The sequence below is a fragment of the Alternaria rosae genome (genome assembly GCF_020736505.1).
Source record: "Alternaria rosae strain MPI-PUGE-AT-0040 chromosome Unknown BKA58scaffold_6, whole genome shotgun sequence".
NCBI lineage: Eukaryota > Fungi > Ascomycota > Dothideomycetes > Pleosporales > Pleosporaceae > Alternaria > Alternaria rosae.
The window spans coordinates 315,026-328,622 of NW_025763575.1; the positions used below are offsets into that span (position 1 = coordinate 315,026).

The 13,597-nt window shown below is 52.8% G+C and overlaps 3 protein-coding genes across 3 annotated transcripts; 2 read left to right on the forward strand and 1 right to left on the reverse strand.

Moving 5' to 3' along the window:
- The first annotated feature begins 152 nt into the window (after nucleotides 1-152).
- Nucleotides 153-5,182, forward strand: BKA58DRAFT_421412 (uncharacterized protein). Its single transcript, XM_046172779.1, has 2 exons — nucleotides 153-4,005; nucleotides 4,065-5,182. Exons 1-2 carry the CDS (start codon nucleotides 476-478, stop codon nucleotides 4,867-4,869), a joined length of 4,335 nt encoding a protein of 1,444 aa, XP_046023935.1. The 5' UTR covers nucleotides 153-475; the 3' UTR covers nucleotides 4,870-5,182.
- Nucleotides 5,183-6,521: 1,339 nt separating this feature from the next.
- Nucleotides 6,522-7,540, reverse strand: BKA58DRAFT_187498 (uncharacterized protein). Its single transcript, XM_046165520.1, has 2 exons — nucleotides 7,132-7,540; nucleotides 6,522-7,078 (listed from the first exon to the last, which is right to left on the reverse strand). Exons 1-2 carry the CDS (start codon nucleotides 7,413-7,415, stop codon nucleotides 6,628-6,630), a joined length of 735 nt encoding a protein of 244 aa, XP_046023936.1. The 5' UTR covers nucleotides 7,416-7,540; the 3' UTR covers nucleotides 6,522-6,627.
- A 1,240-nt stretch (nucleotides 7,541-8,780) lies between these two features.
- On the forward strand, nucleotides 8,781-12,509 carry BKA58DRAFT_386190 (uncharacterized protein). The gene is made up of 3 exons (XM_046170436.1): nucleotides 8,781-9,279; nucleotides 9,558-9,701; nucleotides 9,751-12,509. The coding sequence occupies exons 1-3, from the start codon at nucleotides 9,021-9,023 to the stop codon at nucleotides 12,357-12,359; spliced, it is 3,012 nt and encodes a 1,003-aa protein (XP_046023937.1). The 5' UTR covers nucleotides 8,781-9,020; the 3' UTR covers nucleotides 12,360-12,509.
- The last annotated feature ends 1,088 nt before the right edge of the window (nucleotides 12,510-13,597 follow it).

A 13,597-nucleotide genomic window follows, 5' to 3' on the forward strand; every position in this document is an offset into this window, starting at 1 on the left:
AGGAGCCGGTGAATGTGCTTTCGGTATAAGCCACACTGTTCAGCCTTGTGCGCAGCCCAAAGTCTCAGTCTCCGCAGTAAAAGGCCACCCATCACATGTAAGCTATATCCGGCTAGCCATGTATCTTTGCCGTAACATCCATTATGGGCTTTCAAGATTTGATGTTCCTCCTCGCTCATCAGCCGCCGGTCTATTAGCCGCACCTTTTTGAACACTACCAAACCTATGCTACTCTGGGTCCCACTATCGTCGTGCTCTTCCAAGGAAACCGCGATTCTGGTACAAATTCCTATTGTACCAAATTCAACCCCTACAATCTGCTCGAAAGTTCTCGTATTTTATTGCCGGTAACCGATACCCACGATTCTCTTGATACCGACCGTTCGTAACGCGATCCGAACTAGCCGTTCTGCCTGCATCCATCTTATCATCTCACCCTTGACGTAGAGTCATTACTCAAAAACGTGGGACAAACATGGCCACCGCCATCATGCTTCCTACCGCAGTCGAACAGGATACCACCAAACGCTCACATATGTCATGGGCCAAAAGAGCCATACCATTGAAGAGCACGACGCTCTTCAAGAAGGCCGATCACAGTCAAGAATGGTATGCGGAGGTGGGGGCCACTGCTGGGGAACTGCACCCCTCACATCATCGATTCCCATGGGGCTTCATTCGCAATCACACCGATACCTACCTTAAGAAAAAAGGCAAGATCAGTCAAGAAGAGGCGGATAGGAGGCTTTCGATGTTGGTTCAGACACATCCGGCGAGAGATGTCGCTATAGCTTCCGTAGCGCATGCTATGTCGGCGCAGAGCCTGGACCAGTTACTGCTAGCTGAAACGAATGTTATGTGTGGAAGCTATTGGGGCCTCGAAAGTTGGCTACAGAGCGTGATAGCTGCGCATGAAGGCAACCCTGCCTTGACAACACGTCTGCAAGCAGAATGGGCACGCGCACTCCTACCATATGTGACCACCGGCGCCAGCGCAGCCGGTTACTATCTGAAGGGCGTGAAGCGAGCCTTGAAGGATCACAAAACCCAGAATATGGACGTCGATCTCCACAACTTCGCGGTGCTCCTACGACGAGCTATACAAGATTATGCGGAGCAACTGAATGGCCTCCGGTTGACATGTAATTGGGTCGCAGCTAAGAAGGCAGTAGACTGGATGACAGAACTCGACTTGTCGTCGTCTTCGGATTCACCGTGTATCAACATAGAATCGATCTTCGATCGCCACCACTTCTCAGCCTGGAGAATGTGGGCCTCGTGGACACCAGACGTTAATCGCATCACGCGTCTCTCTAAAATAGACAACATCCATATGTCGACTATCCTCGACCTTGTGGCTCTGGAAGGACCTGATATGATCACGGGTACTAAGCATACCTTACGTCAGGGGTTAATAGCGGGCTATGGCGAACAACGGAACTGGGTACACTACCGCGGCCTGATAATCGAAGTTCCTGAGCACACAAAAGCATGTTTAGCGACCATCCTAGAAAGACTCGTGGAGGGGCTTGATACAGTCTTCACTTCACTGCCCCATAGTGAAAGCCTCTTCAATCTGTTCCGAGCGTTGACTATTGGTGGAACAATTACCAAGAGTAGCTTGGATCTTTTTGACGCTTCGTTAGAGATTACATGTACACCGGAGAAAGACTATCATGCATTCATTCGCAAGCTATGGTGCGAGAAGGACCAAATCGGCGGACTCCATGTCCACGCTCTTCAACAAGTCCTCCATCTCCTCGACGCACCGCAAGCGACGACTTTTCGCGAGGTTTTCCTCCAAGATTGGCTATTCAAGGGAATTGAAGAATGCTTTCGCGAGTGCCAATCTGTCATACGGGCTCAAATGAAGACTTCGGCTTGGTTGCGTCTCCTACTAGAGCTACACATATTTTGCACGGCCGTCAAAGCATCTGAACATGTTTTTCCGCGACTAAAGCTTTCTATCCGAGCGGATATGAGCGCATGGCCGAGCGCTAAACGGATGACATCGATCAAGGAGATATACGTTGCCGCCCAGAATGTACATTTGAATAAACTGCAAACCAGGAATTCGTTCGTCTGGGTCGACCCTGATACCTCGACCAAGTCCCTCTTATTAGAAAAAGATCAGAAGTCACGACACGCACTTGAGGTGATCATCGAGAAACACTGTGTCGATCACCTGCTCAGTGCCGAAGTATCTTGCGACCCTACCGAGCAGATATTGCGTGATACCCTAGAAGTCTGGGAGAATACCGGAGAAGGAGTGGATGGTGATGACATGCGCATGCTAGCGATATTGATTTCAAGAGACATCAAAAATCCTGCTGAACACAAGTGCGAATGTATCTATGAGGTCGCTGTAGATCTCAGCCTGGGACGAGCTTCTTCTTTTGTCGGAGACATGGTGCGCATCGTTCGTGTGCAGGAGACCGACTCATGGCAAGCCATAATTGCTTTGACGAACGTTCTGGTCATACGAAAAGGTTGCACAAAGTGTTGGAGAGGGGTTCTACTAAGATGGTTGAATCAAAACGAGAAGCAAGAAGCACGACGGGGCACTGCCATCGTCGACCACTTGATCCAGACCATGGATACTACGATATGGATTTCTTTCATGCAATCTCTGGAGGCTCTCTTCGCCGACGTCATTGCAGACAACACCAAAAAGCACGACTTACCTTCTTTGCTACAACCTGGGCTATTGGGTTGGGTATCAGAAGTAGCAAAGTTCGACCGCACCTTGACGAAGCTTGAAGAAGTTTCCGACAGTCCATTCGCAGTACGTCGCATCTTATCCTATGGTTACGAATCGCGAAGGAAGGAGAATGTCGCCATACTTTCGTATCTCCAGAAAGCGGAAGGAAATTTAGCCGAGACGGTCATGCAAAATGTTGTCATGTGGACATCCGGTCGAAAATCAGACATGCGCGAGGTCATAGACTGTTTGGCTAAACTACTTGACGCACCATATGAGGCTAAAGAAGCTTGCAATGAGATATGGGACGCGAAATGTGGTTTCTTGGACATCCCCGGCCTTCCTACTCACGAGCAAGCTGGTCTTTCTCGGCTGGTCGAGAGAGATCATGTTTACTATGACTGTACATCCAAACGATATGAGACCACACCACAACCAGACTGTTCGAAGTCAAAGACCAGAAAATCTCATCATATCATCGCCAAGCGAAGATACGACATCCCATCAGCTGTCGCCGAGGTCATGGTCGCTGGTTGGATCCAAAACGACGATGTAGCACCAGAGACGAAAACTGTCATCGAACATCTCGCTCGGCTACTTGACTTGGAAGTATACAAGTCGGCTATCCCCAAAAGCAAGCTCTCCGAAGCAATAGAATTCTGGGATGGCATCGAAGCAGAGATCATGCGAGAAGCCGAACGCCTCGAAGGGCTAAAGCGGACACTGAAGGCAAAAGACCCCTTGCAGACAGCCTTGCTGATCAAAGAGTACAGTATACCTGATAGCAATCTGCTGGAAGATGAAATACATGAACTGCCTTCCGGCATCATCGATCTAGTCGAACTGATCGATGATGACAAGATTGAGATGAGCTTCACACTCGCTTCCTACACTGAACTACAACGAAGTGCCATGGGCGTACCTAGCACCGCAAACAACCTTCTCGTACGGCTAACCATCGATCGGTATGGGAGCAAGTCACCCGCATTCTGTGTGCACTACGACAGTGACAAGAATATAGAGACTGATCAACATTTCCCGTGGATCTGTGTTGCAACTTCCAATGCACCACACGGAAACGTGTGTTCTTCCAAGCAAACAGCTTTCGTATGGCAGATGAACAGGCATATCCATCGGTACCTTCGCACGGGCAACGTGTCCATAAGAGGTCTGTACGGCATCGTCCAAACTATGATCGGAGAAATGGGACAAAGATGCATCTCCTGCGGCTCACGCCACAAAAGGAAGAACACGCAACTGCGGAGATCTACACCATGTTGGGCTGTCGCATGTCAACTGCTATGGTAAGTCATCACCGAACAGAAAGCGTTAATAGTACCATCACTAATCACCACCAACACAGGTACGCTCTCCCCCTCGACGTGCGCATCCCCGAAATCCGCACCGACATCTTCGCCGTCGACATGCTCCTCAGCTCCATCTATAGCGCTGCCATGGCCAACAAAGTCGAGCTCCTCCCTAACTGTCCCATCCACCCTATCAGCACCGTCAAAACCATCCTCGATAGTCTCCCCAAACTGTCCATCATTCGTGACGCAGTCCACATCTCCAGCGTACTCTCCAAATACCACGTCGACGCCGAGAAGCTCATTTCGTGGGCTTGTACGCAATATCGTGGCTACATCGCTACGGCGAGCGGGCTGTGTAAGATCAAGAATCTGCCGACAGGGACGCATCAGTTTGTCCTGGCAAATGCGAGTCCGGCGCTAGAAACGGCGTATATGTCAAGACTGCCGAATCCTTCTTCACAGACTACAGTGTTGTTTCATGGGACGTCGCTGGATCGTCTTCCTGCTATACTTGCTAAAGGCCTTATTGTCTGCTCGGGCACAACTCTTCAACGCACGGGCGCCGTGTACGGGAGGGGTATCTATATGGCGGAAGACCCTGCGACGTCGTTTAGTTACGCACCTATCAATTCGACGTGGAAGAACAGTGCGCTGACTAATATGCGTGTTATACTTGGGTGCGAGGTTGTTGGGAATGGAAACAGTGTTGCCACCGGGATTCATGTCATCACCGATGAGACGAGTGTGATGGTGAGATACATCTTTCTATTTCGAAAGAGCGCTCACGCGCCTGTTGCGAATCATGTTGTTACCGCTATGAAGAGTGCGATGGCGGCAATGAGGACGGGTGTGGTGTAGGTGAGGTGGCGATGCGGTAGATTGGTGTAACGTATATTTTGCTTGGAGTGACACCATGTCATTGAACCATATTAATAACCTTTATCTTCCGGGCGGACTTCATTTTGACATTGTGGTATTGCCACGCCGTTGTGAACCTTTTCTGCGTCGAGTCAGGATGCACCTGGTAGCTGCTGACATCAAAGTGTACTTCAGCCCTATCTATTTTTACCGCGTTCAGCGATATCGGTCCTCTCGGAAACGTCGGTAACCCAGTTTTTACGGCTTAATCATTCATTTCCCAGCGTTTGAATGTATTTTGGACAAGATTGGTGGTGTGGTGAATTTTTGTTCTATTTGCTGATGCAAAGTAAATTGTGGTTCGAGTGGGGTGACCAACTTCACCACCCGCTAACAACATCCACCAACACAAATAACCCGACACATCACGCTTAGGAAAATTCCAATATCAACTATTTTTTAAATGCCATCTCCATGGGCATTGGATTTGTTAGAGTATTGATACAAAGTATGTTGTGAGGGTAGTATTTCCACAGTATGGCATAGCACAGCACAACGCAATATATGCATATTTCACCGACAAATCGAAGAGACACGTTACATGATTACATTGCAATATGAACTTCTCTATCATCCCACCGTTAAGAGGTTGACCTAGTACATCGGGAATGATTAGCATACACAGCAGATAAGACGGCACAATGCTTATGCTTGACACATGATCGTGTCCTAGAAGCCACACTCGTGGTAGAGCCAAGTCGGAACCCCTATTTTTCCATGCGTTCCTTTACTGAAGACAGCAAGCACTCAATAGTTTAATGTTGAGCCAAGTTCGTCAGTGACAACACAGAATCACACAGTGGAAGATTACATACTTGGCGCAAATGAAATTTAACACATGCAAGAGTATAAAGGGATGGAGGGTCGAGTAGCGCAAAGTAACACATGATGTAGTCCAATTAAGAAAAGCAACAAGACAAAGTGGCCAAGAGGTTGCACAGACAGGAGATATATGTTGTGTGGTACACGGTCTCCGCCGAGGCTGGTATCCGCACAGAGCTATTTGGCAGCGGAGGACAAAGACGTGCAATCTGCTGACACACTGTTGGGAGAGGAGAAGAACACACGTACTACTGAACGCTTGGCTACCCCACGGAGGTGGGTTGTGTATACTATGGGGTAGCTGCACTACTAGTCATGGAAATTTGCTGGTAGTGGCTCGCGTTGATACCAAGACGACGTTGAGGCGACCACGTGCAGGCTATCATAAAGGATAGTAGACAAATTCGACGATTGTATGTGTTCATCAAGAACGATATTGAGGTTGAGCTGCATCACATCGTGGGAGACCAATTTGGACGTCCGCGGCTCGGATAGTCCCGCTAGGGAGGCCAAGGCAATGTCAGAAATGCCGCAGCCATGTGCAACACTTGGAGAAGCTGGGCATACTTTGTCTAAAGTAAGGTGCGGATGATGAACGATAATGACCCGGGCATGAAGGAATATGCCCAGGCGGAGAAGGAGGAGAGGCGCACGGCGGACACATTGGATCGTCGGAGGTGTGTGTTCCCAGTGCCAAGGGCGATCTACACAGATCCGTTGCTGACGCAAAATTGATCTGCCACTTGGCGGGCCATCAAACCCATCTGGGGGTGCAACGAGCATAGATTACTTGTGCGCTTGCCGAGACGGGAGAACATGTTATGGCCTCGTGACGGTGGTGAAGCTGCAGGCTCTTGGTATGTGATACAGGACCGGTCACGGAAACTCTCTCCACCAGGGGACCGACGCACCGGAGCCAAAACGACACTTGAACTGGTCGCGCATCAAGGTCTCGCAGAGCTGACGCCAGTCAAGCGATAGCTCCTGGGCAGTAACATCGATGGCTGGTGAAGGGAGGCGTACGCTCTTTAATTGGTCATTAAAAAGCACAAAGTGGGCTTGGTTGAGCAAACGGTTGCGTTCGGCGTCTGCGACAGCGCCGGGATGGAAGAAAACCTGAGTGAGGCGGCTCGTCAGGTCTACCGTCCCTGCATATGGCTGGCGCAAGGATGGCGTGTCGTTCACAGCTGCCGGTGAAGATAGTTTCAGAACAAGTCTGGCCTTGGAGCTAGCGGGGACAAAAGACGAGGGCTGGAAGCGAAACGACGGCAATTGCACGCGGAGGGTGTGATTTGGGGATTGTGTATCACAACGAAGATCAGGAGGACTGGCATGGTGAGTGAAAGTTTCCCGAGCAGCGCAGGGTGAAACGCGGCTTACAGCAAGCTCCATAGCGTCTGTCCAGCGAAGCGAAGACTGCAGGTACGCGAGACGTATCGCGCGAAGACATCTTCCGTGACATGAGCCAGAAAGGGAGATATCTGGCGCAGCACGAACCAGGCGAAACACTGATCGTCTATATACATGATGATAATGTGCCATATCTCAACCGGTAAGACTTCAGGCGACATGACACGGGCATGTCGTTGCAATGCGCGTGACGGTCGCGGACCGACAGCGGTATTGGCGGTGGGGGTTGGCGATTCAGGGCTCGGGGCAGACATGGAGAGGTTGGTGTCGGCAGCGGCGACGGAGGGTGATATTTGTGGGTGCGATGATTATTCCCGCACTCGTTCTGGAGGCTGAGGCGGATGCGGTGAGGCTCACTGGTGTACCGGCGAAGCATCGGCAGTCGCGCAGCCAAGGGAGGCGAGAGCGAGCCACAGGCAGGACGTCACGTGGCGCGTCGACGCGGCTTCCCTGTTGGGAAGGCCTTCCTCGGTCTGGAAAGAACTGGGGCGCGTTGGCGCATCCATGCCTGCAGCCTCACGACAGCCAAGTTATCTCGGTCGCGATCCATATTCAACAGACAGGACCCTGCGCACCCGTCGTGTCTGCGTAGCATCGCAACGGCGCCATGGGACGTGTGGAGTCGCAGATAGCATGTATTGTATGACCATAACATGGGTGGTAATTGGGAGCCGTTGGCCAGGCGACGCTGGGCGTTCGGGGGCCTCTGATTCGGCCGATATGGTCGGGTGGTGGACAACTAAGGCTGATTCGAGGCAGGCCCCGAGACGCCCCTTAGCTGCTTGGCACGTGCTTAATCATGGAGTGCGGTCCTTTGTGCAGAAGCGGCGGCGGTCGATTACGCGGGGGGCAGAAAACAATTGCTTCATCTGGGCATGCTGGTCGCGCGCGCTGCATGGGGGGAGTCGGATATTATGGCGCGGCGGCTGCAGTTGAGGGAGTTGGGATAAGTGGCATATCTTGGTTCGTGGGTCTGGAAGGCCGCTAGAAGAAAATTGTGCAAATGCAAAGGCCGGAAAGTCGCGCAGGCAGCGTGGGGAGGGCAGTCTGGATACGCGGCTCTCTCGTACGGGGGGAAAATGCCTCGCACTCTGGCTGAGATGGGCGCCAAGCACTCAAGCTTTCCTGTGTATGAGTGCTGAAGCTTGGTGCGTCCGGAGTGAGCAAGGTGCGTGGAGGAGCTGTTTGCCGGTCGCTCTTGCCAAACGTCATGGGAGCTGATCCCTGCAGCGCTGCACGCTTGTCGCGGACTGTCGCGCTATCTCCAGCTTAATCTCTGCTGCCGCTGGTGGAGAAGCAATGAACCGCGCTGCGAATCGCGACGCCGGCTGCTGACATCCCAATTGATGTCGTGTGGTGCCCGTCGAGGTACCAAAGTCTGCGCAGACAGCAACCGTAGTAGCAGCCGTAGTAAGCACTCCGTCATCAGCGCATCACGCTCGGCCGGGCACTGCGACGGCCAATCTCTGCGCCATGTCGCGCGCCGATGATGTAGCGGCTGGCGCACGGGCCCCTCACAACAAATTCACCCCCGGGACTCTCGGCTCGAGCTAAGCTCCATCCGCGGTTAGCTTTATGACAATCATAAATCCCTCATAGCGGCCAAAGGTCGGTCCTTGCTGAGTTTTTCCCTGGGTTGATACGTGGGTGAGTTTCTGCCGCGCTACTTAACCAGAGCCTCTCCCGCTCCCACTGCACTTTCTTCACAGAGAAGGCCCTGCTTGCAGTTACCCATTTGCACAGCACATTCGACCTGACATTCAACCTCACCGTCAAGTCGCCTCGGAAAGCCTTCTCTGTGCCTAGAGTTACCGGATATAATAATACATACGAGCAACAGCATTCCTTAATTCGACAAGATGGCGCCCAACGACGATGTTGAGCGCCCACGCGCCTCCAGCGCCGCTGAGCGGCAAAAGTCCATTGTCTCCATGACCGAGTTCGAAGGCATGGACGAGTACACGGCGCTCCAGAAGTACATCCTCTTCTACCGCGACACTCGAACCAACCCGCACGCCGAGCAGACCCAGAAGAAGAAGGCCTGGTGGCAGTTCTGGAAGTCGGGCTCTCCCACCGCCGCCAATCCAGTTCAGGACGCCGGCGCTGTCCCTGACGACTGTAAGTTTTACCATCCTCTCCCTCATAGCATCCGCTTGCAGCGTTGCGCCGCGGCGCGTCATCTGCCTCGCCAATTCATCCTTTGTTGAGCTCGAGGGCCGACATTTGGTGGCTGGCGCGGGCCTGGTCCGCGCTCAAGCTGCTCCCTGCTAGCGACGCGATAGCGGCCTCTTTGGTGGAGCCAATCATGCAGACCGGCTCCACCAAACTACCCGCTTCTGCAGCATGCGAGATGAGCAACACGATGAGGAAACAAATTTGCTAATATTGTATCGCAGACCTCAACACTGAGCTTCGCACTGGTCTCACCTCCGCCGATGTCGAGCAGCGTCGCAAGCGTTATGGTTTCAACGAAATCTCTTCCGAGAAGACCAACCTTCTCAAGCAATTCATCGGTTACTTCACTGGTCCCATTCTATACGGTAAGCATCCCTGCACAATTTCGCCTAGCGCAAAACTAACGCATCATAGTCATGGAGCTCGCTGCTCTTCTCGCCGCTGGTCTCCAGGATTGGGTCGATTTCGGTGTCATCTGCGGTATCTTGTTGCTCAACGCCATCGTCGGTTGGTACCAGGAGAAGCAGGCCGCCGATGTCGTCGCTTCGCTCAAGGGTGATATCGCCATGAAGGCCACCGTCGTTCGTGACAACCAGCAACAGACCATTCTCGCCCGCGAGCTTGTTCCCGGTGACATCGTCGTTATCGAGGAGGGCCAGTCCGTCCCCGGTGACGCCCGTCTTATCTGCGGCTACGACCACCCTGAGGACTTCGACTTGTACATGAAGCTCAAGGCTGAGGACAAGTTCCACGACGCTGACCCTGAGGATGAGAAGGATGAAGACGTTGATGAGGAGAAGTTCGACGAGGAGAACCCTATCACCCAGGGCCACCCTCTCGTTGCTTGCGATCAATCGTCCATCACCGGAGAGTCCCTCGCTGTCGACAAGTACATGGGAGAGGTCGCCTACTACACCACTGGTTGCAAGCGCGGCAAGGCCTACGGTATCGTCATCACCACTGCTAAGCACTCTTTCGTCGGTCGCACTGCTACCCTCGTCCAGGGCGCTCAGGATCAGGGTCACTTCAAGGCTATCATGAACTCCATCGGAACGGCGCTTCTCGTCCTCGTCATGTTCTTCATCCTGCTCGCCTGGATTGGTGGTTTCTTCCGTCACATTCCCATTTCTAAGGCCCGTGAGGGAACCGACAAGTCCGTCACCCTTCTCCACTACGCTCTCATCATGTTCATCGTCGGTGTCCCCGTCGGTCTTCCCGTCGTCACCACCACCACCCTCGCTGTCGGTGCTGCCTACCTCGCTGAGCAGAAGGCTATCGTCCAGAAGCTTACCGCTATCGAGTCGCTCGCCGGTGTCGATGTTCTCTGCTCCGACAAGACCGGTACTCTCACCGCTAACCAGCTCTCTCTCCGTGAGCCCTATGTCGCTGAAGGCCAGGACGTTAACTGGATGATGGCTGTCGCTGCTCTTGCCTCTTCCCACAACCTCAAGTCGCTCGACCCCATTGACAAGGTTACCATTCTTACCATCCGTCGCTACCCCAAGGCCCGCGAGATCCTCAACATGGGCTGGAAGACTGAGAAGTTCACTCCCTTCGACCCCGTCTCTAAGCGTATCACTGCCGTCTGCCACATGGGCGGCGACAAGTATGTCTGCGCCAAGGGTGCCCCCAAGGCCATTGTCAACCTTGCCAACTGCGATGAGGTTACCGCTACCCTCTACAAGGAGAAGGCCGCTGAGTTCGCTCGCCGTGGTTTCCGATCTCTCGGTGTCGCTTACCAGAAGAACGACGGTGACTGGATCCTTCTCGGTCTCTTGTCCATGTTCGACCCCCCTCGTGAGGATACCGCCCAGACCATCATTGAGGCTCAGCAGCTCGGTGTTCCCGTCAAGATGTTGACTGGTGACGCTATTGCCATCGCCAAGGAGACCTGCAAGATGCTTGCTCTCGGTACCAAGGTTTACAACTCTTCCAAGCTCATCGGCGGTGGTCTCACTGGTACTACCCAGCACGACCTCGTCGAGCGCGCCGACGGTTTCGCTGAAGTCTTCCCTGAGCACAAGTACCAGGTCGTCGAGATGCTTCAACAGCGTGGTCACTTGACTGCCATGACTGGTGACGGTGTCAACGACGCTCCTTCTCTTAAGAAGTCTGACTGTGGTATTGCCGTCGAGGGTTCCACCGAGGCTGCCCAGGCTGCCGCTGATATCGTCTTCCTTGCCCCCGGTCTCTCCACTATCGTTTTGGCTATCAAGACTTCTCGCCAGATTTTCCAGCGTATGAAGGCCTACATCCAGTACCGTATCGCTCTCTGCCTGCACTTGGAAGTCTACCTCGTCACCTCCATGATCATCCTCAACGAGACCATCCGCGCTGAGCTCATCGTCTTCCTTGCTCTCTTCGCCGATTTGGCCACCGTCGCTGTCGCCTACGACAATGCCCACTCCGAGCAACGTCCTGTCGAATGGCAACTGCCTAAGATCTGGTTCATCTCCGTCATCCTCGGTCTTCTCCTCGCTCTCGGCACCTGGGTCGTCCGTGGTACTCTCTTCATCCCCAGCGGAGGTATCATCCAGAACTTCGGTGCTATCCAGCCCATTCTGTTCCTCGAGGTTGCTCTTACTGAGAACTGGTTGATCTTTGTTACCCGTGGTGGCAAGACCTTCCCCTCATTCCAGTTGATTGTCGCTATTCTCGGTGTCGACGCTCTCGCGACCATCTTCACCCTCTTCGGCTGGATGTCCGGTGCTCCTTACCAAACCAACCCTCCCACCATCAACAGCAGGTTCCGTGACGACGGATGGGTCGACATTGTCACCGTCGTTGTCGTCTGGGCCTACTCTATTGGTGTCACCATCATCATCGCCATTGTCTACTACATGCTCAACCAAATCGAATGGCTCGACACCCTCGGTCGCAAGGACCGCAGCCGCAAGAACCCTGCCATTGAGAACATGATTGCTGCCCTCAGCAAGCTGTCCCTCGAGCACGGCAAGGACAAGCACGGCACAACCCGTTACGTCCTTGCTCCCCGTGCCGTTGAGGAGGAGGATGACGATTAGATTAGGGTCGCTACTCAAACATGACGCGATGTGTATTTGGATATTTGTACGGGATTGATGAACCCACCTAAAGCAAGGTTAATTTTTCATCACTGGCTTGCTAGTCTTCTCATGTATACCAAGAAGCATAATTTCATTGTCTCAAATTAATACCCCAGTTGCCAACATTGCTGTGAACTTCTCCTCGATGCGAACTAACTTCTTCTGCTTCCTCTATTCCTCCCAATCACACATGTGCAATAAACTTCACTCGAAGTACTACGCGTCGCTAGTACGTCGGAAAGATTCACGGCTTTCCAATTGCCGCTAGTCACCCGCCTTACATTCCGTCGAAACAACACCGATAAGAACGACAGCTGGTGATCAAATAGCATGCATACCCAAGTCAAGCCACTTGCGACTTTGCGCAGAGCAAACCATAGCAGCACGCGGGGTAGGTAGCTCGTGGTAGCTCTCCCTCCCTTGCAGTTCCCAAGCGGGGTAAAGCACACAGCTGCACGCCATCGCCTCCCTCTACTAATGCACCAACCAACGGCTGGGCAAGCCCATGCAAGCTATCGCGAACATGACATACTTTGTGCAGCAGCTCGCGCAAGGCATGTAATGCTTAGGCGAACGTGACACGTATGCACGGTGAAGCAATTGATTGATTAGAACGACATTAGCTATCTTGCTCACCCACCCAATAGCATTCTCGAGAGACTGAGAGAGATGGAGAACACAGCTGCTGTACTCCTTTTCCGTATCGCATCGCAATATTCCAAGTATGTCTCGTAAAGCTTGCGAACTAATAGTACCCCCGAAAGGAAAAAAACTACTTCGGAAAGAGAATGGGGCTAGATGGCGATGCGCATTTCCGGCCAACGTTTTCGTCGCGATCCAGTGGTGTATTGGTTATATTGGGTGGCCTTAATAGCGTGCCGAGCCTCCGTGACGGTTGGAACTAAACCTTTTCGCGCGCGCCTGTCTGGGCAAAGTGACATACCCGTGGACATGCCCCCCCATGCTATCGCAGCGCGTCGGCATCGGATCGTTCACGACGACGATGGCTGATGCCATTGTGACGCTTGTCGCATCTTCTTCGCATCGGCAGCACAACGTGTCGCGTCTTGATCACGTCTCCCGATCCTGAGGCGCGCTGCGACAATGGAGAAAAGGCTTGCCAATTGCTTGTCTTGCAGTTTCTGCCCGGGCCAAGACGCGGAGTGTTTCGTCGCCCACATCTTAGCAGCCTTACT

Bases quoted from the DNA above. Each gene is read 5' to 3' on its own strand.
- BKA58DRAFT_421412 (XM_046172779.1), top strand. From the start codon at position 476: ATGGCCACCGCCATCATGCTTCCTACCGCAGTCGAACAGGATACCACC. The intron at 4,006-4,064 runs GTAAGTCATCAC...CCACCAACACAG, and splicing joins GTCGCATGTCAACTGCTATG to GTACGCTCTCCCCCTCGACG.
- BKA58DRAFT_187498 (XM_046165520.1), bottom strand. From the start codon at position 7,415: ATGTCTGCCCCGAGCCCTGAATCGCCAACCCCCACCGCCAATACCGCT. The intron at 7,079-7,131 runs GTAAGCCGCGTT...TCACCATGCCAG, and splicing joins CAGACGCTATGGAGCTTGCT to TCCTCCTGATCTTCGTTGTG.
- BKA58DRAFT_386190 (XM_046170436.1), top strand. From the start codon at position 9,021: ATGGCGCCCAACGACGATGTTGAGCGCCCACGCGCCTCCAGCGCCGCT. The intron at 9,280-9,557 runs GTAAGTTTTACC...ATTGTATCGCAG, and splicing joins CGGCGCTGTCCCTGACGACT to ACCTCAACACTGAGCTTCGC. The intron at 9,702-9,750 runs GTAAGCATCCCT...AACGCATCATAG, and splicing joins CACTGGTCCCATTCTATACG to TCATGGAGCTCGCTGCTCTT.